Source organism: Leucopleurus acutus, assembly GCF_964270905.1.
Source record: "Leucopleurus acutus genome assembly, chromosome: 13".
In the NCBI taxonomy this organism is placed as follows: Eukaryota; Metazoa; Chordata; class Mammalia; order Artiodactyla; family Delphinidae; genus Leucopleurus; species Leucopleurus acutus.
Genome location: NC_139155.1, coordinates 63676285 through 63704258, shown reverse-complemented (window position 1 = coordinate 63704258; position 27974 = coordinate 63676285). Strand labels below are relative to the sequence as shown.

The 27974-nt window shown below is 55.1% G+C and overlaps 2 protein-coding genes across 2 annotated transcripts; one reads left to right on the top strand and one right to left on the bottom strand.

Moving 5' to 3' along the window:
* The first annotated feature begins 35 nt into the window (after positions 1-35).
* On the top strand, positions 36-23844 carry CDC45 (cell division cycle 45). The gene is made up of 20 exons (XM_082852801.1): positions 36-95; positions 209-268; positions 922-1014; positions 2118-2255; positions 3063-3209; positions 6619-6674; positions 7791-7839; positions 8875-8936; positions 9787-9837; positions 10862-10981; positions 12222-12353; positions 12523-12621; positions 13265-13426; positions 18599-18737; positions 18812-18895; positions 19383-19501; positions 20817-20893; positions 22420-22485; positions 23468-23522; positions 23799-23844. Exons 1-18 carry the CDS (start codon positions 45-47, stop codon positions 22482-22484), a joined length of 1704 nt encoding a protein of 567 aa, XP_082708927.1. The 5' UTR covers positions 36-44; the 3' UTR covers position 22485; positions 23468-23522; positions 23799-23844.
* A 2581-nt stretch (positions 23845-26425) lies between these two features.
* Positions 26426-27755, bottom strand: CLDN5 (claudin 5). The gene has a single exon (XM_082853801.1). The coding sequence runs from the start codon at positions 27685-27687 to the stop codon at positions 27031-27033; it is 657 nt and encodes a 218-aa protein (XP_082709927.1). The 5' UTR covers positions 27688-27755; the 3' UTR covers positions 26426-27030.
* Between the last annotated feature and the right edge of the window lie 219 nt (positions 27756-27974).

Here is a 27974-nt window from a genome sequence, read left to right as displayed (position 1 = left end):
CGGGGTTTCTGCGCGAGCTAGGGTGGTGTCTAGCCGCGGTAGCCATGTTCGTGTCAGATTTCCGCAAGGAGTTCTACGAGGTGCTCCAGAGCCAGGTGAAGCCTTCCTTGGGCCCCGAGGCTTGGGGGAAGGGACGAGGGCCCGCGGCCGTGGGGGAGGGAGAGGCCGGGGTTCGGGGCGCCGCGCTCAGCCCTCTCTCCCCCGACAGAGGGTCCTTCTTTTCGTGGCCTCGGACGTGGACGCTCTGTGCGCTTGCAAGATCCTTCAGGTGAGGCCCGCGGGCTGGGCGGGCGGGGGGCGCGGGGGAGGAGCGGGACGAGGACCCCATCCCGGGCGAGAGCTCGTCCTGGGGCGGGGACTCAGAAGGCTGCTTCCCTGGCGGGACGGCGTTGGGTAGGTTAGAGGGGAACTAGGTAAAAGGCAGGGATACTAGTTAGTATCTCTGTAGCAACCTGGACACAGAATGGTTGCATTCGAGAGACCCGTAGACCTGTGGCGGCTTCTCACGTGTGGGGTTTGAAGCGGAGGAATCTGACAGCCGAGGGCACAGTGGTGTCATAAGCGATTCTGGAGATACTCGATTCTTTAGCCTGTTAGGGAAGATCGTTGGTTCGGTTTTGAATATGGTGCAAGGTTTACATGAGCTTTGGTCAGAGGCCCTTGGGTCAGGAACTACTTCTCAGAAAACATAGAAAAACCATCAGCTTTTCAGTTTTCCTTTGGTGATTTTCAGCAAAGTTGACCAGATGATTCAGTGGACATTCATGTCCCCATCACCTACTTGCTGACATAAATATTTCACTAACCTTAGGTTATCACGTGTTGTTTGTCTCTCATCTTTTTTTTTTTTTTTACGTGCATTTCAAGGTAGATTGCAGACATCCTAGCTGCAATAGGTTTTGAAAAAAAATCTCTCTCCAGGCCCTGTTCCAGTGTGACCACGTGCAGTATACGCTGGTTCCAGTTTCTGGGTGGCAAGAACTTGAAACTGCATTTCTTGAGCATAAAGAACAGGTATGAGAGATGCATTTGAGAATATTTGGCTTTTTTTACTCAATTACAACTTCTTAACACTGAGCATTCTTTTTATGTATACAATAGCTTGCATGTATTTCTAACTACCGACTTTCTTCGGAAGAGAAAAGTGAGCTATATGTCCAGGTGACTTACCCTCAAATTGTGGAGACAAAATTGACAACAAAATAGAGATAGTGAATATGGACAGCCTCTAACTTTGAACTTGTGTTGCAGATACATTTCATCGTAAGGTGCTTGGAATTTGGCAGGTTGTTTTTTATATGGCCTTGTAAAAATTACTTTAGATTAAACTACTGTTTTATATTTATCTCTCCAAGAAAACATATCCAGGTTTCCAGCTTGAAATTCAGGAACATACCGTCTCCTTTTGAAATTTAAGCAGTAGAGGCCAGGCCTCCTCCCACCTCTGCATGGAGCTATAATGAGAGATGGGACATCTGAGACCCCACAGCCCCACAGGGAGAGACTGGAGTCTGGAAGAGGGTCCCTAGAGTTTCTGGCCACATCTAGGACTGTCTGGCAGAGATAAGTCCTCACCCGGTGCTCCTGTCATCATGAGAGGGACCTCTGCCAGTTCAATATTTATAAGAAAAGGGTTTTCTATAGTGATAGGATGTACTTAAAGGGTTAACTTAATATTTAGGTGCTTGTTAAGTGTGGCCTACCTAGGACTTGATAGAAATTTAATCCTGTGCCATGCTACTAGCACAGAAAGGCAATTTGTCACAGTAGAGTGACAGATCAGAAGAGACCCGGTTATGCATTTGAACTCTTGGTCCATCCACATCACCTTCTTGACCCCAAGCCTGAGACTCGGGCACACTTATCCTCTGCCTGCTCCTCGTTGAAGCCAGGACAGGCATGGAACCCACCTCACAATGTCGCGGTGGAAATGAAATGGTATATGGAGTTGTTAAAGCACTTGCACAGGCCAGCTGTGGCCGTGTTTGGAGCCCCTCACTGTCAGCGCCTCGCCATGCGTCAGGGGCTGCGTGTGTCTCAGCAGGACTCGGACCTAGTGCTGAAGACAAACGGCCTCCCCCACGCGCTTACTCACAGGGTCCCCGTCCTTTTCTCAGTTCCACTATTTTATCCTCATAAACTGTGGTGCTAACGTGGACCTGTTGGATATCCTTCAACCCGATGAAGACACTGTATTTTTCGTGTGTGACACTCACAGGCCAGTCAATGTCGTGAACGTGTACAATGATGCCCAGGTAAGCCGGCCTTCGGGGCCCACGTCTCCCCTGAGTTCTCCTGTCCGTCTGTCTGTTCCCTTTTATGCTGCGGACAATGTGATGCCTGGTGTTCTTGACAAGGCCCGTGTCCACCTCCCCTATAAGAGCTGGAGCAGCCTGAGGACAGAACCTGGTCTTGTCCATCTTTGATGAGAAACATGGCACCTAACCTTGGAGGTGCTCAGAGGGTGTGTATGGAATTCGCTTGTCCTGGAAGGTGTAGGGACCAGAACCTGCCCTGAGTCTGCACTCCAAGCTCAGGCCAGCCCAGCCTTATTGAATATTGGGGGACCTCAGAGGTACCTCCCCTATAAATGGGGCTAGGATGCACTCTGCCCATCCAGGGTGGTGTGGGGACCAGCAGGACAGTGGTGTGAGGCTGCTGTGAGCCTGCCATGGCTCTGTCACACGTGCTCTTTGACCCGTCAGCAGTGGGCATACATCCACAGTAACAAAGCATCAGCCCTGAAACTCTCACGTGAAGGGCCTCTTTTAGAGACAGGAGCTTTGCTCGCTTCAAGGTCACCGATCTCCGTGTCCTCTGTCAAAGGCTGAGGTACAAGGCATTCGTTTTGTTGGCTGAGTATGTGGCCTAAGAGGAAGCTTTTTTCCAAACTTAATGACTGTAGGTAGTTTTCAAATTCCCGTAGTTTCTGTGCACTGAATAGCATGCAGATTCCAGCGGCTCGCTGTGGCCAATCGAGAAATAAGACTGCGAGAGAAAACGTAATGGATAGTTTTCCATGAATGACAGAGGAGATTGATTGCTTTTTGTTTTAATCTTAGATCAAACTGCTCATTAAACAAGATGATGACCTTGAAGTTCCCGCCTATGACGACATTTTTAGGGATGAAGAGGAGGATAAAGAACATTCGGGAAACGAAAGTGACGAGGGGTCAGAGCCTTCCGAGAAGCGCGCACGGGTGGAGGAGGTGGGTTTGGGCCTCTCAACATGGTCTTGAGGAAATGACCACTCCCCGAGGTCAGGGGTCAGCCCGGAGCCTGTGGGCCCAGGCAGAGGTGGGAGGCAGCAGGTGTGGGTGCCAACTCTGTGCTCTGCCATCCCCTGGCTGTGTGGCCTCAGGCAGGTTTCTGGACTTCTCTGAGCTGTAGCATCCAGCACTGGTGGCTTCTCCGAGATGTGGAATTACAGGTGGGAGGCGCTGCTCCCCCCACACAAGGGATGAGATTATTCTAGTGCTCGGTGTTGTAAGGAAGCTAATGCCCTCTGGCCCCTGGTCCTTGGTGTGCAGGCTGAGATTTGCCTCTGGAATGTTTGGGGTCCTTCCTTCATCCTTGGCCTGACCAGAGCCTTGGGAGGAGCCCTTCAGGGCCATGTTTGGGATGTTCTGGACACTGTCCATCTGGGGGGGGGTGTCCTGCTTCCTCACCTGCCTGCTATTTCTAGAGTCTTGGATCGTCTGATTGGGACCTCTCAGACCCACTCTGAGATTTCTTTCCTCTTGCCTGGCTCTTTATCTGTTCTATTTTCCAGCCAACTTTTGGTCTTTATCTTCTAATCTTTGATTTTTTAGAGCTCTTTCTTTTTATTATATAGGTTCCAGGTGTACAGCATTATAATCCAACATCTGTGTACACTGCAAAGTGCTCACCACCATGAGCCTAGTTATCATCTACCACCATATGCTGGATCCTGATCCCCTTCACCCATGTCCTCCACCCACCAAGCCCCCTCCCCTCTGGTAACAAATCTCTGTATCTATGAGTTTATTTTTGTTTGTTCATTTATTTTGTTTTGTTAGATTCCATGTGTGAGTGAAATAATATGGTATTTTATTTTATTTTTTATCTTTCTCCATCTCAGTTCACTTAGCATAATACTTCAAGGTCTATCTATGTTGTCACAGTGGCAGAATTCCATTTTTTTTCTTTTTTTATGGCTGAGTGGTATTCTATTGTATATACACACCACATCTTCTTTATTCATTCATCTGTCGACAGACACTGAAGTTGCTTCCATGTCTTGGGTATTGTAAACAGTGCTGCAATGAACATTGGGGTACATGTATCTTTTTGAATTAGTGTTTTTGTTTTTTTCAGATATATGCCCAGGAGTGGAGTTGCTGGGTCATATGGTAGCTCTATTTTTAGTTTTTGAGGAACCTCCATACTGTTCTCCATAGTGGCTGCACCAATTTAGTTCCCAACGACAGTGTTGGAGGGTTACCTTTTCTCCACATCCTAACAACATGTGTTATTTGTGGTCTTTTTGATACTAACCATTCTGACAGCCGTGGGGTGATATCATTGTGGTTTTGAATTGCATTTCCCTGATGATTAGTGCTGTTGAGCATCTTTTCGTGTGCCTGTTGGCCATCTGTATGTTTTCTTTGGAGAAATGTCTATTTAGGTCTTCTGCCCAGTTTTTTATTGGATTGTTTGGGTTTTTTTTGATACTGAGCTGTCTGAGCCCTCCTGATCAGCCCTGGAGTTCCACAGCCACGAGGGGAGGGGACAGGACTCCACTGTGCGTCGTGGGGAGGGTCAAAGAATTCTTGGGCCCTGGGGGTTTTGTTAGTCAACTTTACTAAGGTATAACTTCTACTCAATAAAATTCACCGGGTGTACAGTTCAATGAGATTTGACAAATGTATAAAGCCATGTGACCCCCACCACATCATAATAGAGAACAGTTCTATCATCCCCCAGAAGTTCCCTCATCAGGACCATAACTTGCCTTTTTAAATTAAACTTTGAACTTTGAGATCATTGTAGATTCACATGCAGATGTAAGAAATGAGTTGAAATCACTTAAATACATTGCCCAGTTTCCCCCAGTGGTGACATATTGCAACACTATGGCACAACATCACAACCACTGAAATAGTCAAGACACAGGACATTTCCGTCACCACAAGGACCCCTCCTGTGGCCCTTTTATAGCCACACCACTTCCCTCCTGCCCCCACCCCCTCCTTAGCTCCTGGCCACAACTATACTCTTCTTCATTTCTATAATTTTGTCCTTTCAAGAATTATATAAATGGAATCATATAGTAAATAACCTTTGGGGATTGGCTTTTTCACTCAGCATAATTCCCTGGAGGTTCAGCCAGGCCTTGGGGTGTATCAGGTTGGTTCCCTTTAGTTACTGAGTATGTTCCATGGTGTGGACCGGCCTCAGTTTAGCCAGTTACTCACTGACAGACATCTGGGCTGTCTCCAGTTTCTGGCTATTGTGAATAGAGCTGCTATAAATATTTGTGTGCAGATTTGTATGTATGAACACGAGTCTTCGTTTCCCTGGGATGAATGACCAAGCGTGCATTTGCTGGGTTGTGTGGTAGTTATGTGTTCAGTTTTTTAAGAAGCTGCCGACCTTTCCCGGAGCGGCTGTACCATTTTACATTCCAACCAACAATCTACAAGTGACCCAGCTTCTCGCGTTACCACTAGGTAAGGAAGCTCCAGGCTCCCTGCCTGGCCTCTGACTCTACCCTGGCGAGGGTGTAGGGAGTGCACAGGTAGAAGGAGGAGGTGTTACAGATGGGAGGTGTTCATCGGGGGAGGCTGGGCTCCATGCGGCCTGCGCTGGGCTGGAGGGGGTGGTCCTGGAGTCAAGCACTTATCCTCTAAAAGTTTCCTGTCTTCCGAGGCTGTTCCTTCATGGTTCTTTGGCTTTTGTTGGGGAATTTTTTCTTCGTACCTGTTGGTGTTTCCAAGTGGCCGGCTTCTTCAGCTCCAAGTCTGGGATATATGAACAAAAAAGAAAATCCAGGGAACTCATGCTGTGACATCCCTCAGGTCCCAGGATCCCTGGCTGGTCAGCCTTCCTCTTCACCTTTCAGAATCTTTTTTTTTTTATAATATGTGATGTAGGTGTTTTTAAGTATATTTAATGAATGTATAGAGAAAAATACACGTACACCATCTTTCCAGAAGCGAGTTTTTAAAACTGCCGTCCCCCCACCCCCTTGCCTTTGTTGTGGGAACTGAATGAGGTTGTGCCTGTGAGATCAGAATAGTCGCTGGAAACGGTGGGGTCTGGATGTAGAAGTGTGAGCTCTTTTTAATCTGGTGGGAAAGCCAGCAGGAGGCAGTGGTGGGCTTTTGGTGGATTGCTCCGTGCTGGGATGAAGGACTCGGGGTGTGTGGCCTGAGCAGGTTCTGGCAGGGTGGTGGTGGTGGGGGGGCGGCGGCCAACCACATCCACGCACCCGCAGTGCTGATGGGCCAGAGGGCCCAGCTGCCCCCTCAGCGCCTCCCTCCCCAGGAGCAGGCTTCGTGCCCTGTGCCTTCTGCCAGATCAGAACCTTCTCTGGCTGTGGGGTGAGTTCCTGGCTCCTTTGCACAACCGTTTGTTCTCTTTGTCGTGGATCAGGAGATCGCGGAGCGAACCTTGAAGAGGAGGAAGCGAAGAGAATGGGAGGCTCGGAGGTGAGGCTGCGTCCAGCAGCAGGATAGCGGGTCAGCGATGCCCCTTTCTTTTCTATTTGAGGATCACATGTTCGGTTTAGAGCCTCTGCGCCAGTGTCTGCAGGATTGAGCAGGTGGCCCTGCACTGGGGAGGAGCTCAGGGCCCCTCTGTCTCGCCCTCTGGTCCCACGAAGGCCGGGCCTGGCCTGAAGGTCTCCCAAGCACATGCCATCCATTAGGGGTGAGGGCCCTGGTCCTTTGTTTTCATAGTTTTCTAAATGTAGATACTTTTATTTACAAATTCAAGAGATGGCAATTGTGTAAAACTTTTCATAGGAAAAAAGTATGAAAAGGAAACTAAGTTACACACACCTTCTCTTCCTGTTGCAAATTAAAAAACAGAAGTGCTTTAAAATGAAAACATTGGAGAGGTTATTCTAGCTTGAGGCAAACCGTGGAGCAGTGCTCTAGAGCTGGGAATTCCTTGCTAAACACAGTCCTTGGAGGTCTAGCAGGGTCTGAGTACCCAGCCCCCGTCCTGCTGTGCCCCCAGCCAACCCCCGTGGAAGGACAGTGTAAAACCATTTCAGGAAGTGTAAGGAAAGAAAACTGAATATAACCCACTTTCACTAATAGGAAGAGATTCTGGCTTTGGGTTGATTTTCCTGGGTTATCTGTACTTGTGCACATTTTACATAATCACACCTAATTTTGCATTTTTCATCTTAATAGGATCATAGTTCTGATGGTTCCAAAAGCCTTTATCAACTGCCCAGTGCTCAACTGGCCGGTTCCCCTTCTTTGTGAACTGGAGGCTGGGTCCAGCATCCTCCTGTGACACATAGGCTGCACGCAGAGCCCATCTTTTCTTGCTTGTTCCGTGAATTCCCTTCTGGGGATCATTTCTTGGGGGGGATTCTGGGGCTGTGCCATTTCACATATTCTGCAGCCACACGAGGTTTGAGCCCGTTTACTCCCTTCCCAGCCATTGTACGTCTACACTCCTTGAAGAGTCAATAAGTGAAAACAAACTATTTCAGTTGCGTTTCTTGGGTACCGTCCAGTTTTAGCATTTTTCCCAATATTTGTCTTCCTGTTCTGCTTCCTGTTGAAGACCCGCGTTTTGTGTCATTACAGAAGAGACATACTCTTTGACTACGAGCAGTATGAATATCATGGGACATCGGTAAGTACAGATAGGCGGGATCCTGGTCACGTTTGGACTCTAGGGGTCACTGTCCTAAAACAGGAGGAGGAATGAGCACAGGTTTTAGAGCCACAAAGGTCTGGTATGAATTCCAGCCCCACAGCTTCCTCTTTGTGATCTTGGGCAGGGGATGCAGCTTCTCTGAGCCTCTCCTCCTCAGTAAAAGGAAGAGAGCAGCCCTCACTCCAGAGGCAGTTGTTGGGACGGTTCCTTTTACCTAGAGGTACTCAAGGAACAGCAGCTATTATTTCTGTTCATGATCAAAAGTACAGAACAAGGGAGTTCCCTGGCGGTCCAGTGGTTAGGACTTGGCGCTCTTACTGCCAGGGGTCTGGGTTTGAACTAACATCCTGCATGCTGCGTGGCCAAAAAAAAAAAGTGCAGAACAGGTCTGTTAGTCTCTGTGCAAGAAGGTAGAACTCTGGACTTACACAGGCCCACCAGCATATGTGTTCCATGAAGAGTTTCGTACAGAAAACCCAATGTGTCGACTCTGGCATCACTGAGCAGAGCTCAGGGCCTTGAGGACCCCTAGAAAATAAGTTTCCAGTAAAGCATCCTGTGTTTAGCATTAAAATTTGGCTCTGGGGCCTTGGACCCTGAGCACAGATCTCCAGAGCCCCTTTTCTGGTCAAGGCCCCGTTGCCCTTTGTGGGATCATCTCTCTGCCCTGGCAAGTGGAGGATCCTAAGCCGCAGGAGGGGTGGGTGGTGTGGGCAGGAACGGATGCCCGGCTCCTCAGATGCTGGAAATTCCCGCGGAAACCAGTCTCCTTGGCGCTGTTGAAGGAAGCCCAACGTCTCAGGGCAAACGGGATTTAGAGTCTTCTGGTCAGACCCTGATCCTCCCATCTCCTGCCAGGACCCAGCCCGTCTGCTCATGGGAGCTGGATACTTCATCCACAGACAGCCCTGTGGGAAAGACCCTGCTCGCATGGTCCCAGGGCCCCGGGCAGCACGATCCTGACCTTGCCGTGAGCATGGCTGCCCGACCTTAAGCCTGTCTCTCTTGCAGTCGGCCATGGTGATGTTTGACCTGGCGTGGATGATGTCCAAGGACCTGAGCGACATGCTGTGGTGCGTGAGGCCCTCCTATGAGCAGCTGCATCTTCACAGCCAGGGCGGGTCCCCACTGCCAGGGGAGTGCCGGGTGCGGCCCCTTTCTGCACACGTGCAGGCCCTGGTCGTCTTCCTGACTGGGGCCCCCGGCTGCACACAGACTCCTGGGGGGACTGGGGAGTGTATGGGGTGCCGAGGGTCTGAGGGAGGGGCCTGGGCCTCTCCACCCTTCCCAGCTGACCCGCCCAGCCTTGCTACCCAAATCAGTTTGAGCGTGAGGTTTGAACAAGGCTGCTGTCGCCAAGCATCTTTGCAACCCTGGCAGGGGGTAGTTCTGGGACAGGAGTAGCCGCTGGCCTGCCTCTGAGCCTGCTGCTGGGGCTTCCGGCGGGGGTGCGTGGCCCACTGCGCTCCTGAACGCGGGTTGATTTGGGGACTAAAGGCTCAGAGTCTAGCGAGGAGTGTGTGGGTCTGGCCTGCTTCACCCTCAGCATTCTGCTCTAGGTCCTGGTTTTCTCCTCTGCAAGGTGACGGTCTGTGCTGAGTCAGAGCCTCAGGACGGCCGGGGCAGGGCCAGGCACTGGCCACATCAAGGCCCAGAGGTGCCCTGTCGCCCTGAGCTGGCAAGGGTGGCGTGCGGCCAGGCGAGCCGGGACACAGGCGATGTGGGGCCTGCCGCTCTTGTCATAGGGGATCCCTGCTGGGAACCAAGAGCCCCACAGCAGTGACACCACAATGGGAGCCTTGGAACCTCTTCACCCGCAGGGCGGGACCGCTGGTCCAGCGGAGTGTCTGGGTCAGGCCACGCTGGCAGGACATGCCTGTGAGTGCCGCCCACCCATTCACGGCTCCATTCCTCTCCTTCCAGGTGGGCCATTGTTGGACTAACAGACCAGTGGGTGCAAGACAAGATCACCCAGTAAGGATGCGCTCCCCCGGGCTGTCTGAGGTCGACCGCAGCCGGGTTTGCAGTGGTGGGCTGGGGGTAGCGTCCCTGCGGCGCCCTTTGAGGAGGGGCTGCCTTGGGCCTGGGTCCTTGTCAGGACTGGACCTCTGGTGCAGTCATGTGTGGCCTTGTGTGGATGCTTCATCCACCTCGGGGGCCCAGCAGGTGGAGCCTGAGATGAGCGGAGGGGCCCGGTCTCCCGGCTCTCATGTTGTCTGTTGACCCCTGTGCCCAGTGGACACAGGGCTGGGAGGAGGGGCCAGGGCCCCGAGGCCTGCCAGGGCAGGCAGGCGTGATCTCAAAGGTTGGGGGAAGGCTGGACAGGCCTGCAAGGAGGGCTGGTGTGGACCCGAACCCTTTTTGCCCTTGGTGGGTGGGCTTTGCTGTTCCTGTCTGTCCGACTCCAGGATGTAGACACCTGGGAGGGGCGGGGGAGCCGGTGCCCCTCTCATTCCTGCTGCTCTGGTGCCATCAGGTGGGAACTGTAACCCCGTCCAAGGGCCCCGTGCCTGCCTCCTGGCACAGCCTCCGCCTGCACTGGTTGCAGAGGCCCCTGTGCCCCGGTAGCTGCCCCTCCCACCCTGCCCACTGGAGGGTCCCGAGTCTCACGGCCTGGGCCTAGCCTGCTCCCCTCCTGTGTTGCCGATGGTGTCAGGTGCACAACGCTGGGCACCATGCTGGCCTGGGTGGCCCCTCAAGTGGACCTGGACGGGGTCTGCCTTCTCCTGCTCTCCTCGCCAACACTTCCTGTGCTGGGCGTCTTGTCACTATGGGGTCTGTCCACTGACCGTGGCTGGCAGGTGGGCCATGGCACCCTCTGTGCCCACCCTAGGGGGCCTCAAATAAATGACGCGGGGCAGCTGCTGCCCAGGAGAGATTGCACAGGGGTGGCAGATGAGGCTAGAGCCTGGCCCTTGATTGCCTGCAGAGGCAGCAGGGGTCCTGGGCCCTGGACAGGAGGGGCGGAGGGGGCCCCAGGCTGCGTGCTGTCTTCCAGGATGAAGTACGTGACCGACGTGGGCATCCTGCAGCGGCACGTGTCCCGGCACAACCACCGGCATGAGGACGAGGAACATGCGCTCTCCATCGACTGCATGCGTATCTCCTTCGAGTATGAGTATCCTCACGGCTCAGCCCTGCATCCCCGGGACGAGAGGCTCTGGGCAGAGGGCCCAGTGGGTGCAGCAGGAGTCCTGGACGTGGGCCCTGCCTGGCTCGTCCATGGCTTTGCCATGTTCAGGAGCATCACGTGTATCAGGGTGCATGGGTGCTGGGTGCACACAGGCAAGTGCACATGGGGCCACGGTGGTTCAGGCAGTTGAGAGGGTTCGCAGACTCCTGCCGAGCGGGCTGGGAAGCAGCAAGCAGATGCAATTAGAGAGTGACACTTCACGAGGAGGATGTGGCGCCTCGAGGGGGCGACCCGGGCCAACGGGCCGGCTGCAGGGCTCAGGACAGGCTTGGTGAGGCCATGTCAGAGGGGAGACTCAGCTACCCTCAGGAGAGGGAGGGCTGCCTGGGCAATCCCATGGCCTTGCAAAAGCCCTGAGGTGAGCTCCAGGGAGGGGTTGGAGCTATGGACGGGTGCAGGTGGAGGAGCTGGTTCCTGGTACTTGAATGTCCCGGGGCTGCCGAATGGGGGGGATAGGCTGTGGCAGCTGTGACAGGGGTCTCGCTGCTTTGGTGGCGGGTAGAGCGATGGTAGGAGTGGGGCCGGCCTGTGCCTGCCCTGGAACAGCTGGGGACCAGTGAACATGGCTTGGACGGGTCAGGTGGGGGTGCCCACGACAAGTCTAGGAAGAGGTGCCGGGTGTGGGGCAGCCAAGCTCCGGGAGGGGGTGACCACCAGGAGCTGGGTCCTGACACGTGACGTCCAGGGACCGGGGTGCGCTGGGGGTGCGGGCAGGGAGGACAGTGGCCCCAGGGCCCAACCAGCAGGAGGGACATCACAGAGGACAGAGGCCGCCGCGTGCCCAGAGACCCTCGGCGTGGGCGAGGACCATCCTCTTAGCCACACTTGTGGCCCCAGGAGTGAGGAAGAGCCTGTCAAGGAGTGGAGTGAGGATGAGGCTTTGTTGAGGGGATCCCAGCACAGGCCCAGGCAGGTGGAGCCCGCGGGGAGCGGGTGGGAGGCCAGCCTGAACTGGCGACGCCCAGTGGTGCCTCCCAAGTCCTGTGTGGCCACAGGGGCCCCCGGATAAGGCTGTGTGTCCACATCTCCCAAGCTGTCTGGGTCATGTTAAACTAAGGTCGAAGAGCTCCAGGTCCCCGGGGGGGCTGACTGGTTATACAGGTGGTGGTCCCAGGGCGGGGGCCTGGGTCACTATGCAGCCACAGCTCCTTGACCGCGGGCCCAGCCTCCGCCTGGCGCTCTATCAGCACTGGTCCCTCCACGACAGCCTGTGTAACACGTGCTACACCGCGGCCAGATTCAAGCTCTGGTCTCTTCACGGGCAGAAGCGGCTGCAGGAGTTCCTCGCGGATGTGGGGTGAGTGAGCGCCGAGGCCTGCCCCCCATGGCCCCCCTCCCTTGGGGGAAAGCCCCCACTCCTGCTCTATCCCACATTCCTCACTCGATCCCAGAATCTGGTCTGAAGGCCAGGCCGGGACATCAGCCGTGGCATCACGCCTCCTGTGACTGGTGCTCCTCCTTCCCAGTCTCCCCCTGAAACAGGTGAAGCAGAAGTTTCAGTCCATGGACGTCTCCTTGAAGGAGAATTTGCGGGAGATGATTGAAGAGTCTGCCAATAAATTTGGGTAAACACATGTTTCTCTGTATTAAGCTTTGTCAAGGTTTCAGCTTTAATCACATTCTAAAAATAATGCAGAAAACAACGCATAGATGATTGTGACCTGACTAGCCTTCCCTGAAGTTTTTAGTTCTCTTTGGGTTAAAATTAGGATTTAAGGTGCCTGAAAAGTGTAGAATCCTTACATCCTGGGGCCGAGGTGCAGACCTTTGAGGTCAACATGGACTGTCCATCACTGGACCCTGGAAGGGCCCACTGGGGCCAGGTTCAGGCGAGCTCTGCCCAACCAGGTCTTCTGACGCTGCTGGAGGGACACGGGCCTGGCTGCTCCTGGCGCCCTGGGGCGCAGGCAGGAGAGGCCCACACCCACATCCCCGTACCCACCCCCCGACACACACACACACAGCTAGCTCATGCCCTGCCCTGACGGGCTGACAGCTTTGTACCGAGTGCTCAGCACCCTGGTTGAAGGCTGGTGTGTCGGCCTCCTGACTCCGTCCATTCTCTGACGGGAATGGCTAGCTGCAAGCATCAATGGGGGCTGGGGAGGGAGCATTAGTGCTGGCCTGGCCTGTGTGAGAGCTCACCCCAACTTGAGGACACTTCGGCCACGTGCAGAACGACAGCCGTGTCACTTCCTCCCGTTGCAGCATGAAGGACATGCGCATCCAGACTTTCAGCATCCATTTTGGCTTCAAGCATAAGTTCCTGGCCAGTGATGTGGTCTTTGCCACCATGTCGCTAATGGAGAGCCCCGAGAAAGACGGCTCTGGGACGGATAACTTCATCCAGGCTCTGGACAGTCTCTCCAGGTAGTGGGCCTGGCCGTGGGCCCCCATCCCCACCGGCCACTCGGCCCTCAGCCCCCACACTGCCAGGGAGGCAGGTCACAGGGCCCCCAGGCATGGGGGTGACTGTGTCTGCAGGAATCCAGATCACAGTCCACCTGAGCTGGGGGCGCACGAGACACGTGCCCGTCTTCAGTATGTGTCATGTTCTTTGGAATCCTTTTCTTCTTTCTTTTTGATTTAAAAATTTTTCTTCTTTCTCACCTCCCATACCCCTTCAGGCATTATTGTTTATTCATTCCTGTGTTTCTTCTAGTTTAGTTTTCATTTCTCAATTATTTTTCTTTGACTTCTAATTTTTTCTTATCTCACTTCCTGAGATGTACTATTTTTTTTAATGTCTTTCAGCTTGTTTTGAAACAACATTACAGTTCTGGTCTTTTGGGGGCGTGTCTTTCTAGTTAACCTCCATTGTTGAGAGGGGGACTATCCTCCTCGTTCTTTTTCCTGATGATAACAGAGGATTTGATCGTTGCTCATTTGTTTGTGAGTTTAGTCTTCCTGACTTTTTCGGGGGAGGTATGGTTCACACAGCTTTTCCAGCTTCAGAGTGTTAGAAGTGGAGGCGCTTGCTTTCTGGGGTTTCCTGGTCCATTTCCAAGCACACTTTTTTAAACAGATTTGCTAAGCTATTATTCACATACTCTGTGGCTCACCCATTGTAAGTGTACAATTTAGTGGCTTTTAGTATATTCACAAGGTTGTGCAAACATCACCACTATCTAATTTTACGACATTTTTATTGCTCCAAAAAGAAACCCTGCTCCCCTCAGCCATCGCCTCCTAAATCTCCCATCTCCCCCAGCTCTTGGCAACCAATAACCTACTTTCTGTATCCATAGATTTGCTATTCTGGACATTTCATATCCATGGACTCAGACATTAAGTGATCCTTTATGGCCTTGCCTCTTCTGCTTAGAATAATGTCCTCAAGTTTTATCCGTGTTATAGCATGTGTCAGAATTTCCTTTCTTTTTATTGCAAATAATATTCTATCATAGGGATAGACCACATTTTATTTATCCATCATCAGTTGATGGACATTTGGGTAGTTTCCACCTTTTAACGGTGATGAAAAATGATGTTGTGAACACACGTGTGAGTTTTTGTGTGGACATGTTTTCCTCTCTCTTTGGTATATACCTGCGAGTGGAATTGCCTGCTCATGTGGTGATTCTGTGTGTCACCTTTTGTATAACTGCTGGACTGTTTTCCAAAACGTGATTTCACCATTGTACATCCGCACCTGCAGTGTATGAGAGTTTGAATTTCTCCATATCCTCACCAACACGTGTCACTGTCTGACTTTTTGATCGCAGCCATCCTAGGGGTATGACGTGGTCTCACTGTGGCCTTGATTTGCATTTCCCTAATGGTTAATGATGTTGAGCAGTTTTTCATGTGCTTATTGGTCATTTGCATATCCTGTTTGGAGAAATGTATGTCCTTTGTCTCTTTAAATTGGGTTGTCTTTTTTTTTTTTTTTTTTGTGGTACACAGGCCTCTCACTGTTGTGGCCTCTCCCGTTGCGGAACACAGGCTCCGGACGCACAGGCTCAGCGGCCATGGCTCACGGGCCTAGCTGCTCGGCGGCATGCGGGCTCTTCCTGGACCGGGGCATGAACCCGTGTCCCCTGCATCAGCAGGCGGACTCTCAACCACTGCGCCACCTGGGAAGCCCAAATTGGGTTGTCTTTTAATGACTGAGTTGTAGGAACTGATTCGTATATTCTAAATATGTCTCTCAACATATACATGATTTGCTAGTATTTTCTCCCATCCTGTGGGTTGTCTTTTTACTTTCTTGATGTTCTTTGAAGCACATTTTTAATTTTGATGATGTTTGGGTTATCTATTTTTTCTTTTGTTTCTTTTGTTGTTGGTGTCATAGCTAAGAAACCATTGTCTAATCCAAGGTCACAAAGATTTACACCTCTGTTTTCTGTAAGAGTTTTATAGTTTTAGCCTTTATATTAGGTGTATGATTCACTTGAGGTTAATTTTTGTATCTGATGTGAGGAAGGGATCAGCTTAATTATTTTGCATATGGGCATCTGACTGTTCTAGCACCATTTGTTGAAAAGACTTCTTCTACCATTGAATTAATTTGGCACCCATGTTGAAAATCAGTTGACTATACATGTGGGAATTTATTTCTCGATTCTCACTTCTCTCCCACTGATCCATGTGTCTAACCTTATGCCAGTACCACACTGCTTTGATTACTGTAGTTTTGTAGCAGGTTTCGGCTATGCTGTGTTCCTTGAATTTTCACGTGGATTTTAGGATTAGTTTATTAATATCTGCAAAGAAGTCAGATTGCATTGAATCTATAGGTCAATTTGGGGAGTGTTGCCATATTAACAATATTAAGTCTTCTAATCCATGAACATGGATGTTTTTCCATAGACTTAGATCCTCTTTAATTTCTTTCAACAGTGTTTTATAGTTCAGAGAATAAACTGTACACTTTTTAGTAGATTTATTTCTAAATATTTTATTCTTTTTGATGCTATTGTAAATCAACTTACTAATTTCATTTTTGGTTTGCTCATTGCTACTGCATAGAACTACAATCAGTTTTTGTATACTGATCTTGTCCTGCAAACTTGCAGAACTTGTTTATTAGTTCTGACAGTTTTTTAGTGGATTCTTCAGGATTTTCTATATATAGGATCATGTCACCTGCAGATGAAGATGGTTTTACTTCTTCTTTCCCAATCTAACTGCCTTTTATTTCATTTTCTTACTAATTGCCTGGCTAGAACCTCCATGACAATCCCAGCGTGTTTGATCAGTGCCTTTGCCTTCCTTTTCTGAATTGTCCTTCTCTTGCCCAGTTTCAGTTCCACTTGTAGCCGTCTCTCCTTAGCAAGGGGCCCAGAGTGGAAAGGAGCTCTGGCTGGTACGGGGAGCTAGCCTGCTCCAGCCCCCTGGTGTTTGCCATGGCCCTCACACTCACCTTCTCTTGCGTGGCGCAAAAATCTTAAGTTTTGGCCACTGTCCCCAGTTGCCTGGAGTTTCACCTTTCTTAGGTCTCTGCTTCTCTGCTCCCTCCCACACGTCTGGTGGCCAGTTGAGGGTCTCTTCCCACCTGCCTATAGTTTGGGGTCTGTGGTGTTCCGCATTCTTTGTGTTGTAAATGTGGGTCCTAGGTCTTTGGTTTTGTAATGTAGTTGCTCTGTTTTTACCTAGAAATATGGAGAAATCAAAAAACTATACTGCCGACTGTTTCCGCCTCCTCTCAGAATTGATGGGCTAGTCTTAGCCATTGTCTGCTGACTTCCTGCTGTGACAAAAGAGCATTCATCCCATTTCTGTGCGCCTTCCCCTCCTGTTGGTACAGTTGTGACACTATTTTTAGCTCCTTTGTAACCTTAACATACTTCGGTCTTGTTCTTTCACCAGCATCTCTTGTCTCCCTAGTTGGTAAGAAAAGGGTTTGGGCATCCTTCGTTTTCTCCTCCCCCATACCTCCCAGGATGTGAAAATACTTTCTCATGTTCAAGGTTAACAAAAGTGGGGTAGAGGACAGAATGTGAGTCATCTCAACTTTGGCTGTAGGTTGATTCTCAAAGATGAAGATCAATAAATAGTGTTACTTGGTTGCTCTAATAAAATATTCCAGAGTCACTAATGTGCGGTGATCCCATTCCTTTCTGGCTCAGCTCTTTGTTTTCCTGGGAGCTCTTCCTTGCCTCCTTTATCATATCTGGTTTTCCCAGCTCTCATTCCCTGAGCCCCTTCTGTCCAGGAGAGCCTGGGGCTCTGTTCTCAGCTCCAGCTCCCTAGTCCTGCCACCCGCCGCCACCACTGGCGGCCCAGACTGTGCCACTGGGGTGGACCCAGCACATCTTGGGATCCTCATCTGTTTTTTTTACTCCCCCATTTTGCTAGAACATAATTCTTAAGCAACTTTCAAAGAAAGGGCACATGTGAGGTAAACATTCTGAGCTCTTGCACATCTGACAGTATCTTCTGCCCTCATCTGATTTCTGGTTTAGCTCGTGCAGAATTCAGGGTTGTTGCCTGTCTCCCAGCAGCCAGTGGTGTTGATGAGAAGTCTGAGCCATTTTGGTTTTTGTTTCTCTGTAAATGCACCCTCACCCCCACCAGAAGCTTTCGGAATCTTTTTTGATTCTCAGTGTTCCAGAATGTCTAGTTGTGTGTGGGGTGGATCTTGTTTCATGCATTAGACTGAGGTTTTGGGTGAGCCCTTTTAGTCTGAGGAAATGCTTTCATACTCTGCCTTTACTATTCCCCCCACACATATGTCTGTTTCTTAATCTTTCTAGACTTCCTGGAATGATTCTCTGTCTCTGATTTTTGCCTTATATTTTCCATGTGTTTGTCTTATTTGTGGTAAGGAAGGTTTTCTTGACTTGGAGTGAATGTTTTATTTGTTGCAACCATTTTACTTTCCACAAATACTTCCTGGTTTCTGATCATTTTTCATAGCATCCTGTTCTTGGTTTACGAATGTATTGCCCAAATCTCTCTGAAGATACTAATTAGACTTCATTTTAAGCTTTCTTTTGGTCTCCAAATTATGTTTCCACTAGGGCTGGTTTTTCAGGCCACAGGCATTTCTCAAATGTCTGGTGGTCCTCCACATTCAAGGGGTTGGGGGGGGGGTGGGGAAGGCTGTGGAAGCCTGGCAAGCCTGCTGGCCGGAAGGCATCACTTCATCTTGGTGGGTGGGAAGCCCATGTGACACTTTGGGACCCTTACCTCCTGGGTGCAGAGGCTTTGCTCGAAGACCTAACTTCTCCATAGAGGGCTCATTTTAATGTGTTCAGAACGGAACCCTCCTTTGTGTGGGGGAAGGGTAAAAATCCATCTGGTGGCGGGATCCCTAGTGCCCCCCAAGCCTCTCCAGTCAGAGCCCTGCAGCACCTTCTAGGAGGCACCTCTGCTGGCTTCCAGTCTCTGGTCTTCTGATGCCAGCAGGAACCCACCCCCCCGCACCTCTCCTGTCCATCGCTGTGGGCTTAGACACTTTTTATTCCTTCCTCTCACCGGAAAGGGAGCTGGGGAGGGAGGGAAGTGAACTGTTGGCTCCACAGCCCCTCTGACCCAGAAACCAGGTGTCCGGTCTGCGGCCAGTGATGGAGCCGTGCGCCTGCCATGTTTCAGGGGGAACCTGGACAAGCTGTATCGCGGCCTGGAGCTCGCCAAGCAGCAGCTGCGCGCCACACAGCAGACCATCGCCAGCTGCCTCTGCACCAACCTCATCATTTCCCAGGGGCCCTTCCTCTACTGCTCCCTCATGGAGGTCAGCTCCCCACAGACACGTCCCCAGCCCCGCCTGCTGGCCGCCCCCTGACCACCTACCCCCACTCCCTGCAGGGCACGCCAGACGTTGTGCTGTTCTCCAGACCAGCTGCCCTGAGCCTGCTCAGCAAGCACCTGCTGAAGTCCTTCGTGTGCTCGGTGAGGGTGGGAACACAGCAGCCGGGGGTGGGGGGCAGTGGCTGGTGCCAGACACTGGCCTTGGGGTGCGGGGGCTGCTCACCTGCCAGGGGCCGGCAGGTGCCTCCCTTTTCCTGAGCTGTGTTCCTCCGCTGAGCCCTGAACCCTCCACTTCCCACCAGCCCTCGTGCCATCACTCACCACCCAGGTCACTTGGACAAGTGGCGGGGGGTGGGGGGGCCTCACAGAGCACGCAGGGCTGGGGCTCATGTTCAGTGCAGGCGGGGTGGGGTGGGGCGGGGGGGGCTGGGGAGGGCCTCCTGGAGGGGTGACAACTGTGTTAGGACCTAAAGGAGGTGAGGGAGGGAACAGCCAGGGGCACAGGAGGCTGGGGGCAAGCTGCGTGGGGACTTGAGTGTCTCTGGGAAGAGGGAGTCCCTGGAGGCTTTTGGGGAGCGAGGGACTGGGGCTCCTGGGCACTGTGACCGAGGTGCACTTCCCTCTGCAGACGAAGAACCGGCGCTGCAAGCTACTGCCCTTGGTGATGGCCGCCCCCCTGAGCGCGGAGCAGGGCACTGTAACCATGGTGGGCATCCCCCCAGAGACCGACAGCTCCGACAGAAAGAAGTGAGTCCTGGGGCCCGGGGCTATGGGGGGTCGGCCTCAATGCCAGGCCAGGGATGGCCTCTTCCACCATGAAGCAGGGTGGTGGGGCTTACACACGTGGGCTGCAGGGTGGGACAGCATCAAGCATGCACTGAGCAGGGTCAGAGTGCAGGGAGGTGCAGCAGGTAGGCAAGCCTGAGGGTGGCAGGGCAGTTGGGGCCTCATGCTGAAAGCCCAGGACAGACACCAGTGCACAGGGCTCACCGGTGAGGGCACGTCTCCGGGCTCCAGGTAACCTGGGTTCCTCCCTGTGAGTAGCCTGAGGCCTCTTGGGAGCTCCCACCCCAGCATGGGGTGGGGGGTGCAGGTGTGGTGTGGACGTCCAGCTTCCAGGCAAGGGCATCCAGCTCCCTGAGGAGGGCCGGCCAGGGTCAGACACACCCAGGATGGGCGGCGAGGTGCGTGGCCCTGCGGCCGCGGCAAAACCCTCAGCCCTCCCTGGGCCTGAACCCTCCTCTGAGGAGCAAACAGTTTGCACTGAAAATCTGGATCAGGTCTGGGTCTTACCCTGGGTCTGGATCGGTCCCAGCTCTGCCACTGTGAGCTTTGACCACCTTCTGCATGTGCAAAGGCCATTGAGCCGTGAGTAGGGAGACAATGGCCTCTGAGACGAGTGCTTCCCTGCTGCCGGGCTGCTTTGCAAAGCTCCCTCGAGGGTCTCAGATCCAAAGTTACATGGGTGGGAGCCAGCCAGGGTTCCCGAGGCAGCACCGCAGCCGCCTGTGTCCTCACTCGGGCTACCAGTCTGTGCATGGCTGGGCCAGTTGGCGGTGAGCTCGGTGGCCGCGCACAGTCTCCTGTGAGGGTGGCCGTGGAGGCTGGGAGCACTTGCCCTCCTCTGCCCGCCTTCTGCCCTCTGCTCTCCACGACAGGCACTGGAGCCCCTTCCCCACACTCCCACTGTCTCCACCAAACCTCCCTCGAGGCAGCTCCATCCAGGCTGCTCTCCGAGGAGCTCCTGTTCCCCCACCGCCCTGTGGGCCCCTCATCCCTGGTCCCACCTGCTGTGTGTGTCTAGGACCCCATCCCCACACGGCTCCACGGAACCTCTGCCTCTCACCTGCCCCAGCTGCCAGCACGGTGCCTGGGGGGGCACCAGGGGACACGCCCACCTGAGGGCTGAGAAGGGCTCACATAGGAGCAGTAGTGAGAGGCAGTGGCCGTCCAGAGAGTGGGCTGAGGCCTCGGGGCTGTGGCCAGTGAGGAGTCTGGTGTGTCCCTGGCGGGGAGGGTCCACTGCAGGCACAGTCCCCAATGTGCCTCTGTGTGTCCCCAGCTTTTTTGGCCGGGCGTTTGAGAAGGCGGCGGAGGGCACCAACTCCCGGACACTGCATAACCATTTCGATCTCTCAGGTAAGAGTCCGCCGCACTGAGGCCCTTTCAAGGTCAGTGCTGGCCTTGGAACCAGGGAAGTGCCGGGGGTGCCCTGCCAGCAGTCCTCTGGCCTCAGGCCCTGCACCCCATCTGGGCCCTGACAGGCATACCTGGCTCTGGCCTTAGGATCCAGCCCCTGAGATCACTTCACCAAGGAGCTTGGGGGTCTGGCCACCACTGTGCCCTGACGCTGCCGCATGGTGGCTTTGGGGGGGCCACACCTGTAGGCCACCGGATGCCAGTGTGGAACATGGCATGTTTGGCCATATTTACTTTCTGGTCTTCAGATGTGTGGCACTTTACCCCTGTGTTAGTGAGCCCCAGCTGCTGTAATAAAGCACCACAGAGTGGGGGGTTGAAATAACAGAAATGCATTTCTTACTGTTCTGGGGGCTGGAAGGTCAAGTGTCAGCAGGGCTGGTTCCTCCCAAGGCCTCTCCCCTAGGCATGTAGATGCCGTCGTCTCCCTGTGTCTCCACGTGGTCGTCCCTCTGTATGTCTGTGTCCTGATCTCTTCCTATAAGGTTACCAGTCAGACCGAATCAGGTCGCACCCTAGTGACCTCATGTGACCTGATCACCTCTGTAAAAGCCCACTGCCAGGTACACTCACGTTCTGAGGTGCCGGGGTTAGGCTGTCACCATAGCAAGGTGGGCACCTTCAGCCCATAGCGCCCACCTCTCAGAAAGGACCTCTCACATCACCACTGATGCCTTAACGAGGACCAGTCTCTGAGTCCAAGACCCGCCTTCACCCCATTGCCTCTGGAGTCTAGAGCTGGCATCTTCCTGCCGGGCCGACTCAGGCTGTGGCTCCGTGGTGGGGGGTCCCCTCCAGCAGCAGCCCCCCACTTCCTGTTTCATGCCTGAGACTGCAGACAGGCGGTGCTGGCCAGCCTGCAGGATGCCCCGGCTTCCCACATGGGGAAGACTAGAGGGCCGGGAGCTGCTGGCTTCCCCCAGGGGTGGGCGGCTTGCAGGGGGTGTGGAGGAAGTCGAGGCCTGAGGTACCCACAGCTTGCAGGGCCAGGCTGGCTGGTTTTGTCCTGTCTGATGAGGCCCCGTGCTTGTCTGAGGCTGATGGCCCCCAGAGATGGGTCAATTTGCACCATGTCCCCTTCTACGGAAGAGACACCAAAGCTGAGAGACTGGCCAGAACAGGATGGAAGGCCGCCTCCTGCCTGACCGCTCGGGTGGGAGGGAGGCCTCTCTGCCAGGGCTGTGGTGTTCAGGGTGTCACCGCTGGTCCCCTGGCTGCCCCGAGGGTCCTGCCCACAGACCACAGTCGCAGCTGCACCGACAGGGCAGCCAGGGAGGCCGGTTAAATAGGCCTCATGATCCAGAGCACCCCAGGCCACCAGGGAGCCAAGTGCGCCTTTGGAATGTGGTAGGGGGTTGTCGCCACTGGGGCGCCGGGCAGCGGGAGTCAACTTGGTACTTGGTGGCCTCCCCCAGCTCTGTCCCTGCTCCTCCCGTCCCAGTGATGTTTTCCTTTCATTACTTCAGTGATTGAGCTGAAAGCCGAGGACCGCAGCAAGTTCCTGGACGCACTCGTGTCCCTCCTGTCCTAGGGTGAGTCATGGGGGAGGGGTGCTGGTGGCTTCCCATGGCCCTGCCACAAAGCCCAGCTTCTACCTGGGTTTGAGGCCGGAGATGGGGTCCAGCGCCTGTTCCCAGGGACGCCTGTCCCCAGGCTGGTGGCAGGAGCACAATGGGCCACTTTGAGGGATCTAATTTCATTAAGCTCCTGGGATCCCTTCAGAAGGAGCTGCGTTTACCCTCCTCTGATCACAAGGCGCCAGGTGTGGCCGGGAACGGGGGCTGCCCTCGCCCCAGCGTCAGGCCCTGGGCTGGAGCCCACAGGGTGTCTATCTGGGCTCTCATGTGCTGGACTTCTGAGAAGGCCAAGCTGGTAGCAGCCACTCAGTGGGGAATTATAAACCATGGGCCCTATGTGAGCCTGGACGCCTGCGGCTGTCACTGTGACAGTGCAGCGCAACGCTCCCGCCAGCGCTGTCCCCTGTGCCTCACACACCACCTCTTTCTCAAGGGCCCTCGGGAAATGGGCCGGGGACCTGCTCTGTCTAGTGACCCCTTCTCAGCCCAGGCCCCCAACAGCGGATGCCCTGCCCGGCATCTCCCTGATCCCCGGCTGGAGTCGCGGCTGTGTCACACGGGCCCTGTCCAGGCTCCGGTGTGGGGGGTCCCTCCTGCCGGCCCAGGGTCCTTCCTCCGTCCCCCGTCCCTGGTGAGCTGGGAGTGTGAGAGCCCTGGTGGGCTCTGCTGAGAATGGCCTAGGAGCCTCAGGGACCTCCCCCAGCCCCTCTCTCAGGGGGCACAGGGCTCTGGGGGCAGATTGGGTCTTATGTGACGTCTGTGGGGAGCCTCACCAGGCTGCCCCCCTGTCCTCATCTGAACTGGGGCTGACACCCCTTGAGTCTCAAGGGCTGGGCCTCAGCAAGGGCCTTTGTGGGGGGGGGAGGGTTAAATCAAAGGTTACAAATGGGGGTCTCGGGCAGTGGGGCTGGCATCTGAGGCAGACCCCTCCCTGCAGCCTGCTTGGTGATGATCCCAGGGCCATGTGCGAGCTGCCACCAAGATGGCACCAGGTGAGCCAGCCTGGGAGGGTGAGGGGCAGCGTGCTGGGGGCAGTGCCAAGGCTGGACAATCTGCCAGGCAGGGTCTGTAAGGGGAGGAGGTGCCAGGAGCCGTGTGGCCTAAGGTACTCAAGCAGATAGGACGGCGGGTGCTACCCACCACCTGTCAGTGGTGGGGCTGCTCAGAAGCAGCCGCTCAGCACAGCAGTGGGAAGGCCTGGGCAGTTTGTTTGACTTGGGGAACCATCAGAATTGTTTGAAATTTATTTTTTCTTTTCTCTTTTCCAGAGTTTGATTTCCTCAGAAGTGACCTCCTCCTTATTTATGTTAACTGACTTTTATTTAGATTGTAAGTTATGGACATAGTTTTAGATGCAGGGACAGTGTTTTTAATGGAATAAAATGATTATTTTAGGTTTGGTGTTCCAATCTTGGCTCTGGTCACAGGGCCAGGGCTTGGTTGTTCTCTGAGCCTTGTATGTCCAGAGGGACCTTGATCCTGTGCCCTGGGCACCCCGATGCCCAGCAGGAAATCAGCATGGGGGGCAGCTTCCAGGCTCCCTGGACAGCAGTGGGCAGAGGCCAGGCCCCTCAGCACCTCCACTGACCACTTTGATGCCAGCCAGGACCTGGCTCGGTTCACCCTCCCACCACTTCCTCCTGTCCACTGGCCTTGGCAGCATCTCAAGTCCACCCTCTTGATCATGTACCCCTCCCAGGCCCACCCTCCACGTCCATCATCTTACCCCCAGCACCTGCCTGTCCAGGCACCCCCACCTCTGGGCACATGGCAGACACCATCAGGCGAGTCAGGCAGGGATAGCAAGGGCGGGGCCCCAATTCAGGAAGGGAGGGGCTTGCTGAGGGGCCTTGGGGTCAGCTTCGCCCACGTCCTATCGCAGAAGGTCCAAGCTGGACAGGCTTCAGCAACCTCCAAAGTCTTCGGAGCAGCAAGAGTTCTCTGTCAGGGAAGCCGTGGGATCAGCTGGCCCCACCCTCCCAGTTGTCCCCAGGACACCTGCAAGGGTTGAGGGGATCTGGAGGCAAGGAGGATGCCATTTCTGTCCTCTGGCAAGGAGAGAGCCATTCACGCAAGTGGCTGAGGCCATCTGTGACCACTGCACAGAGCTCGGGTGCCAGGGGAGCAGGCAGGCTGGAGGGCCATGGCCACCTAGGTGTGGCACCTGGGGCCACGGGCAAGAGGTGGCAGAGTGGTTTGGGCAGCACTTATGTTGGTGGGAAAAGCCCAGAAATCGTGTTCAGGAACTGAGGACACGGGTTAGGGGGGCTAGGTCTTAGGGTGGGCCTTGGGGAGGGGTAGTGGGCAGTGGGGTCAGCTGCATTGGAGCTGCATTGCTCCTCCCACCTGACCTCTGGCAGTGGAGTTTTCCCCTGCCCTTCCCAGCATGGGTCGGGGACAGCAGCCTGCCCCGCCAGGGCCCTCAAGCTGCCCACCCTGGCCATCTGCAGAAGCTGAGGGCTGGGCAGCTACCATTCAGAATCCCAGCTGACGCCTGGGGCCCTGGAGTCAAGAGAGCTCTGGGCTGTGGAGGAGGCTGCCTTAGGCCTGCACCTGGGCCAGACAGCCTGTACCCGACACTGCCTGGACCCTGTGGCCAGAGCAGAAGTGGAAGGACCTTTGTTCCTACCCTACCAAGAGCCAAGGCTCCAGGATCACACACTTGCTCGCTTGGGAGCTGTTCTAGGTTAGGCTCAGGCAGGGCTGCCATAAAGGCTAAGGACCTCTGTGCCATGGGGCCCATCTCTCTATAGTCATCCCACTGTTGGGAGCTAAGGCCCCCAGATAGTTCAGCCTCCCTGGAAGTTCTGGGATTCAGGGCCATGTTCACAGTAGCTGCCCTGAGCCTGTCCTTGGGTTCTGCCCCTCCCTACAATGAGGAACCTGGCCAGGCCTGGGAGACTCCTTGCCATTGGACCCGGCCCAGGCATTTCTGGACATGGCCCTCAGGGTGGAGTTTGGGGGCATTTGCCAAGCCCTCCGCACTGGCTGGGCTTGGAACTCCTCCCAGCAGCCCCTGATCCTGTCCACTGTTCTCTTCTGCCCTGGAAGCAATGAGTTCTTGGTGGCTGTGACAGCTCTGGTCTGCTTTGCCCTCCAGGAATCCCACCCAAAGGAGGAAGGTCACATGGTGCTCCCAGCAGGGGTTGACACAGAGGTGCTGATGGTTGGCCTAAGTCTGGGCTGGCCGCCAGACCACCAAGATGGGCACAGGCCCTGTGCAGAGAGCTAGGATGGAGGGGCTGAAGCTGAATCTGGGCAGCCGGCCGCGGGTGCCTCCTCCCCATGGCAACGCACTTCTCAACCTGCAGCCAGCTCTGCTGGAGCCCAGCACACATCCTGGATTTGCCCCTGTTCCCACTGCACTATTGGCGGAAAGGACGGAGTCAGTGTTGTATAGATGTCTAGCCATGTGAGGCGACCCAGAGATGGCCAAACAGCGGGAGGGCAGGTGGAAAACGCCCGTCCGGTGGTTCCTGGGGACCAGCCTCTTCTAGGCAAAGCCAGTAGCCTGGCAGCCCACCCTTAGCCCTACCTGCATCCCAAGACCCACACACACTGGCTAGGGTCAACCTGCATCTTCTGCTGGGGTCTGCATCACAGCCCCTACTCTCCACCCCCACCCCCAGGCTCTATGGCTCAGCAGTGGCCCTTCTGACTACATATCTCACCTCCCTGGGTTGCAGTGAGCTGTGGCTGTTTCCCACCCAACGGGGAGGTGACCAGATGCAGGAGGGACCTGAGAAATGGCCATGGGATCTTCGGGATCCCAGAGGCCAGCCCTGGAAGGTCCCCCCAGGAGCTTTTTGGGGAGAATTTGGTGGGTAGGTGGATGAATGGGGGCTGCAAAGCACAGGCGGTGACTGGACAAAGAACAGGACACAGGTGGGAGGGTATCCAAACCATTTACTAAGCGGACTCTTACCCCAACCCCCCAAGCTGTGAAGGAGGGCAGGGCCCCAGCCCCACACCCAGGATCCGGTTCCCGTAAGCCTTGCCTGGTGAGCTGCAGGGGTGAGACAGGGAGGTCCAGACCAAGTCTCTTGCCCCCACCCGGAGGCCAGCCTGCTGATGGAGTGAAGGCCAGTTATAAACGTCCCTCCGGCAGCCGAGGCTGGGGCCCCTGGGCTCTCGGTCTGCCCCTCTGGAATCAGCAGGAGCCACTAGGGAGTGGGTGGCATCCAAGACCCTGACGGTCAGAGAGGGAGCGGCATCTCCAGTCCAGTGCCCACACGGCCGAAGGAACGCGCGCCCTACCCACGTCGGAGCCAGCACTGCACACAAAAAGAAACAGAGCGAGTCTTCCCAAGTGCGCGTCGCCTTGCGGGGCAGGGCGCAGCCCGGGGCCGGCTAAGAGGCCGGAGAGGACGGGCTGCGGACAGAGTCCGGTCCGTGCGCAGGACCCAGAGTTCCGCAGAGCCTGTGCGCCGCGGAGGCCGCCGTCCATGCGGGGCTCCCCTGGCCGGTCCTCCCGCTCGCGGCCCTGCCGCGCAAGCGCACTCAAACATAGTTCTTCTTGTCGTAGTCGCCGCTGGCCGTAGGCCGCCGCGGCGCCGAGTACTTGACCGGGAAGCCGAAGTCGGGGCGGCCGGCGCAGACCCAGGCGCCGCAGCACACGAGGCCGCCGCCGCACATGAGCAGCGCCGAGGCGGCCCAGCCGATGTAAAGCGCGGCGCCCAGCTCGTACTTCTGCGACATGGGCACGGTCGGGTCGTAGAACTCCCGGACCACGATGTTGGCGAACCAGCAGAGCGGCACGAGTGCCAGCAGCCCGCAGAGCGCGTAAAGCGCGCCGCCCGTGAGGGCCACGCGTGCCTTACCCGGGCCGGGGGCCACGCAGGTGGTGCACTGCGCGCCCGCCAGGGTCACAAAGAGCGCGACAAGCGCCAGGAGCACGGCGCCCACGGTGAGCGCCCGCGCCGCCTGCACCTCTGTGCTCAGCGCCAGCACCGAGTCGTACACCTTGCACTGCATGTGCCCTGTGCTCTGCACCACGCACGACATCCACAGCCCTTTCCAGGTGGTCTGCGCCGTCACGATGTTGTGGTCCAGGAAAGCGGTCACCTGCCACATGGGCAGCCCGCACGCCAGGATCAGGCCCACCCAGCCCACCAGGCACAACACCAGGCCGAGAATCTCCAGCGCCGCCGACCCCATGGCTGGAGACAAGACGGGCGCCCGACGGCCCGGGGCCTCCGGGCGCGCACAGCTTACTCCCTCCGATCCCGGGCCCAGCGGCACCACAGCACAGCCTCAGGTCTGCTGGCGCCTCTAGGGGGGCTTCCCATTTGAAGGTTCGGGGGGCGGACTATGACCCGCGGGCCCAGCCCCCCACCCTGAGCAGCCAATCCACGCCCAGGCCATCCGCCCGCAGCCAATCGCAGGCGCCCCCGGCAGCAGAAGTTAGGAAAACAACTGCGCGTGGGGGTAGCGGGTGGCGGGCG

Bases quoted from the DNA above. Each gene is read 5' to 3' on its own strand.
- CDC45 (XM_082852801.1), top strand. From the start codon at position 45: ATGTTCGTGTCAGATTTCCGCAAGGAGTTCTACGAGGTGCTCCAGAGC. The intron at 7,840-8,874 runs GTAAGTACAGAT...TCTCTCTTGCAG, and splicing joins ATGAATATCATGGGACATCG to TCGGCCATGGTGATGTTTGA. The intron at 18,896-19,382 runs GTGAGGGTGGGA...TTCCCTCTGCAG, and splicing joins TGAAGTCCTTCGTGTGCTCG to ACGAAGAACCGGCGCTGCAA.
- CLDN5 (XM_082853801.1), bottom strand. From the start codon at position 27,687: ATGGGGTCGGCGGCGCTGGAGATTCTCGGCCTGGTGTTGTGCCTGGTG.